A 4,802-nucleotide genomic window follows, 5' to 3' on the forward strand; every position below is an offset into this window, starting at 1 on the left:
CTGTTGGTAGAACCGGCCTGCCACAATCATGCTATGGGCGTCAAAAGAAAACCCATGATCATCCACTGTATCTTGGTCAAGGATGCACTTTGGCCTAGTGCAACTCATCAGATAGTAGTCTACTCGCTCGCTATTTCCCTCACTGGCAATAACAGCAAATACATCACCCTCCTATAGCAAATCTGTCAGGTCATCATAACTGACCATGAACGCAGGACGACCTGTGTGCTCATCAGACAACACTGGATGTGAAGGATGCTCGGGGGAGAGGAATGTCTGTATCCATGCATCTGCCCATCCTCTCGAGGCACAATGTGACCAATCGCCATCCATACAGCAAATAGACCCAAAGATGACCATAGCCAAGGGGAAAGATTCACAAATTCAACCCAAACAGGACATGCGGAGGCCAAAGAAGAATTGACATCAAACAAGGGATCCCATGGAGACACAACAACAAGCCCTCTATTCCAAATAGGGGTACTTTGGACAATACAATAGGGACAGAAGAGGCATCCATAAATACCACCGTGAAGAAACCCTTGCCCATATAAAAAACCTGAGCTATACCAGAAAACCCTAACACAGACAATTGGAGCCAGTCCCACAACTCTGTTCGAGAGGGAACACGACCAGTACAACCAAAAATCAATGCAACGTTTGCAAACAAATCGAAATGTCCTTTGACATGCTCAAGCAGTAAGTTCACACTCACCGCATCATGCGAAGGTTGAACAGGCGGAAGACCTTGACGAAGACACTCTGCCGCTTGATCCCCTTGCTTGGTGTCAATAGACGGTGCCCCCAGTGCTTGTATATAAAGCTTCTTCCCCCCAACTCGAGAATCGAACGATGCTTCACGAGGTCTCTTCATCGGATCAAACTTACAATCTTCCCATCGAAATGGTAATGGCTCTGCCATCATGGAGCTATCCCCCACAGCAAGGTTTGGGAGCCCAGACACAGAGACGAGTGCATGAGACGTACCACACAGGACGCATCTAGAAAAAACTATTGTACTAATTATATTATTACAATACCATTGCATTAATATTGTAGTACTTATATTATTACAATAGCATTGCATTAGTATTGTACTAATTATATTATTACAATACCATTGCATTAATATTGTACTACTTATATTTATTACAATACCATTGCATTAGTATTGCACTAATTATATTTATTACAATACCATTATATTAGTATTATACTAATTATATTTATTAAAATACCATTAGATTAGTATTATACTAATTATATATTAGTATTATACTAATTATATTTATTAAAATACCATTAGATTAGTATTATACTAATTATATTTATTTCAATACCATGGCATAGTAATGAATTTGTTTATTGCATTAATATAGTACTACTTATACTTATTGTAATACCTTACTAATGAAAAACTTTGCATGATCAGGTCAAATACTAGCTGTGTTACTTATTGTGCAAGCCAACATGAAGTCAAAAGGGTTGCAATCACATCTCCTAATACACGAATGGAGAATTATCTTTATTATATATCCAATACATCATAAAAGTGACCACCTATTCAGCCATGCTCAATTTCTTCAACTCCTATTCAAGAAGAGATGAGCTCACAACCATAGTGTGCTTTCAAGACCAATGTGAAAAGGAGAAAGTTTAGGGAGCACTAAATTCATAGTAGTCAATGAGTATATCTTGTGAGGGATTACATGGATTCTTGGTCTCAATGCTTCTTTGTCGCCCAAATGTTTGGCAATAAAGTTGCTCCTTTTGTTGTGGTGGTGACTTGTTGGTAAGAAAATCTTTTACAACATGAGTAGGATTGGTGCCTACAAACTTCTCTTGGGTAAAGCTAACAGAGGGTATGTTTCCAAAATGTTGGAGTTTACAGTTGTAGTTGTAGCGGTCAGGAGAATCCTTGAGCATATTCTCATGAGAAGAAATCACATCAAGGAAATCTAAGGATGTAATGCTAGTTGGAATAGGGGAGGATGAAGGGTTATTTGAGACTTGCCTTTCTAAGAGGGTAGGAAAGCCAATATCAATTGTATAGTTATAATCATGGAACACATCTTGGATTTTCGGTGGCACTACCTTCTTTCCTTGATTGCTCTTAAAGAACACTCTACAAAGAACCCATTCATTAACCTGCAAGAACATTTGAACATTGATTATACTACCAAGGCTCCTGGATTTCTATATCACATGCACTATATTGAGTTAGATTTGATCCCAAGGCATATTGCGTATGGACATTTTGATTTAAAATTGGGATTATTATTCTATACCAAAGCATGTGATATTGTAATATGACAAAATGTTAAATTTAAGCTAAGTGTATCTATTTTGAAATAATGGAAAAACTACTACATACATAAAGCTCACATTACATGTTCCACATATATTACTTGCAATTGACTTTCAAAATTGGATGCTTGCCTTTAAGGTCTTGTTAGGCATTGTAAAAAAAATCATGGCCTCTTTTCTTGACTTTGGATATGTTATATAACTTTATGCATAGATGCAAGGGAAACTTAGGACATAGAAACTTCTTTAGGTACATTATTATGTATGTACAAAAAGCTATACAATCTTATATTTTTGTACACTATTAGGAAAAAAGTGAGCTGATGAATTTACAAAGGCAAGGAAAAGCTTAGCAATTTTATAATTCATATTGTATACATTCCTATGTACATTAATGAAAGAATATAGACAAGTTATGATTGGCAATTTATGTTTTTCATATTAGGTCTAAGAAATTAAAGGATTCTTTTCAAGATGGTGTACTATGTGTCAATATTTATCTAAATTTCTAAAATTTAAATATAAATTTGATCATATAAGTACTAAAATGTTACAAAAAAATATTGCATGAAAGTAGCTTCATCCATAAACATAGAGGAGTTTGGATAACCATCAAGGTCCCAGCTCTTGGCATTGTCACTAGCGATGAGTTATGCCTAGCAAACACCATATGACTAAGATCATGAGTGTTTCCTTCTCAGTTAGCATTTTAAGAGTATTCATAATACATAGAGGAGTTTAGATAACCATAAAACTCTTGGCATTGCCACTTGCAATGAGCTACACCTAGGTGGACCCCATTCGAATAGGACCATGTATGCTATCCTTCTGAGTTGGCGCATCTCTTTCAAATTATGATGCTTTCACCTAGCCTCTTCAAAGGTTAATTAACAACTATAAGATGGTTTAGAATTAAAATTTTCCTAACTAAGTAACTTGTGTGCTCATCTAATCCGAATGTAACATCTCAAAAAAAGTGAATCTTTTACCATGTGCATTTACAAAAGAAAGTCTGACCTTTATGTAATGTGCAAATTCATGTCTAACTGTTTCTTAGCAAATATCTCGAAAAGAAAACTAGGAAAATGTTGTGGGTTCAAAATTTATATTGAAAACAATGAAATTTTTATTTTTTGTAATATCTCCAAAAAAATTATCATACTAACTCTCTTCCTCCTCTTTCTCTATGACTAAAGCTTAAGAAGAAAATCTACAAACACAGCATATTCAAACTCAAGGAATAGAAAAGAATCCAATGAGGATCCCTCCTACCCCGTGTTAGTGGGGCTCCTTGAGGGCTTCTACAAGCAGGAAGACACACACAAATATAGAGATCTCACTAGATAGAAGACCATCCTCATTAAGGGTACTCCTAGCTTGCATGAAAGATTTAGACCATGCAAAACATCAAACCATGTCAGTGGGGCTCCTTGAGGGCTTCTACAAGAAGGAGGAAGACACACTCACTAGATAGAACACCATCCTCAAGGCTACTCCCAGCTTGCATGAAATATTTAGACCATGCAAAACATCAAACCACAAGGCAAGAAACTCGGGAGCAAAAAGGTTTGTTCAACATCCTCAAATGGTAAAACAAAATTAAAGCTACATCTTTGTAGTATATCTGAGGAAGTCAAAATTTTAGTGAAGTGGAAAATCTACTAAGAGGGTAGAGCCATCATGCAAGAATTTTGAACTCCCAAGCTATGAGATGACTTACATAAGACCTAAATCCTCTCAAAAGAAATTTCATTTTGTTTTTTTTTCCTCCTGTTGTATATTTCAAGGCCACTATTGGTGAACTTTGTAAGTTGGTTAAATTGACCATATTTGGCATCCGCAAACATTAATTGAATCTCTCTCTCTCTCTCTCTCTCTCTCTCTCTCTCTCTCTCTCTCTCTCTCTCTCTCTCTCTCTCTCTCTAACACACAAACACACACACGTTGGCCCTTTACACAGGTTTTTTTCTATTAATATATTTTGTGTGTTCAAGATGGGGTGGTCTAATGAACTAATCAAATGGTTGTGTATAGAAAGTAAAGACATAGGTTTCTCAAATCTCTAAAATGCTTAGAGGGATTTCAATGATTGAAATTTCTTCCGTTACTTAGACAATACAATCTATAATCTATATTAATTGTAACCTGCCATGTGGCAAGCAAAGGAGAGCCCCACTTTGCAAGAGAAGGAGAGATCTTTCACATGAAGGAGAAAGGAGAATTTTTTTAATTTTTATAAGTATTTTTTACACATGCCTACATGCATTGGGGCTCACAATTAGTTGTCACCATATCAAGTCATTTGCTCATTGAATGAGTATATATATATATATATATATGTATGTATGTATGTATAGGAGAGTTTCACATTTTTGAACTTTTAAAAAAGAACGTTCTTTTCCACAAGCCTGAATGCATGGGGCTCACAATTAGTTGTCACCATCAAGTCATTTGCTCATTGAATGAGTTATATATATATATATATATATATATAT

General features: G+C 35.8%; 1 protein-coding gene across 1 annotated transcript in view; it reads right to left on the reverse strand.

The window, feature by feature from the left end:
* Positions 1-1,565: 1,565 nt before the first annotated feature.
* The window catches only part of LOC147620591 (NAC domain-containing protein 92-like), a 6,371-nt gene continuing 3,134 nt past the window's right edge, over positions 1,566-4,802 (reverse strand). Inside the window, exon 3 of the mRNA XM_086825444.1 lies at positions 1,566-2,148. Coding sequence (XP_086681570.1) covers positions 1,657-2,148 — 492 coding nt within the window. The 3' untranslated portion in view covers positions 1,566-1,656. The remainder of the gene's footprint in view (positions 2,149-4,802) is intronic.

This window comes from Cibotium barometz, chromosome 31 (genome assembly GCF_041138505.1).
Source record: "Cibotium barometz isolate CiBa-2024 chromosome 31, ASM4113850v1, whole genome shotgun sequence".
Classification (NCBI taxonomy): domain Eukaryota; kingdom Viridiplantae; phylum Streptophyta; class Polypodiopsida; order Cyatheales; family Cibotiaceae; genus Cibotium; species Cibotium barometz.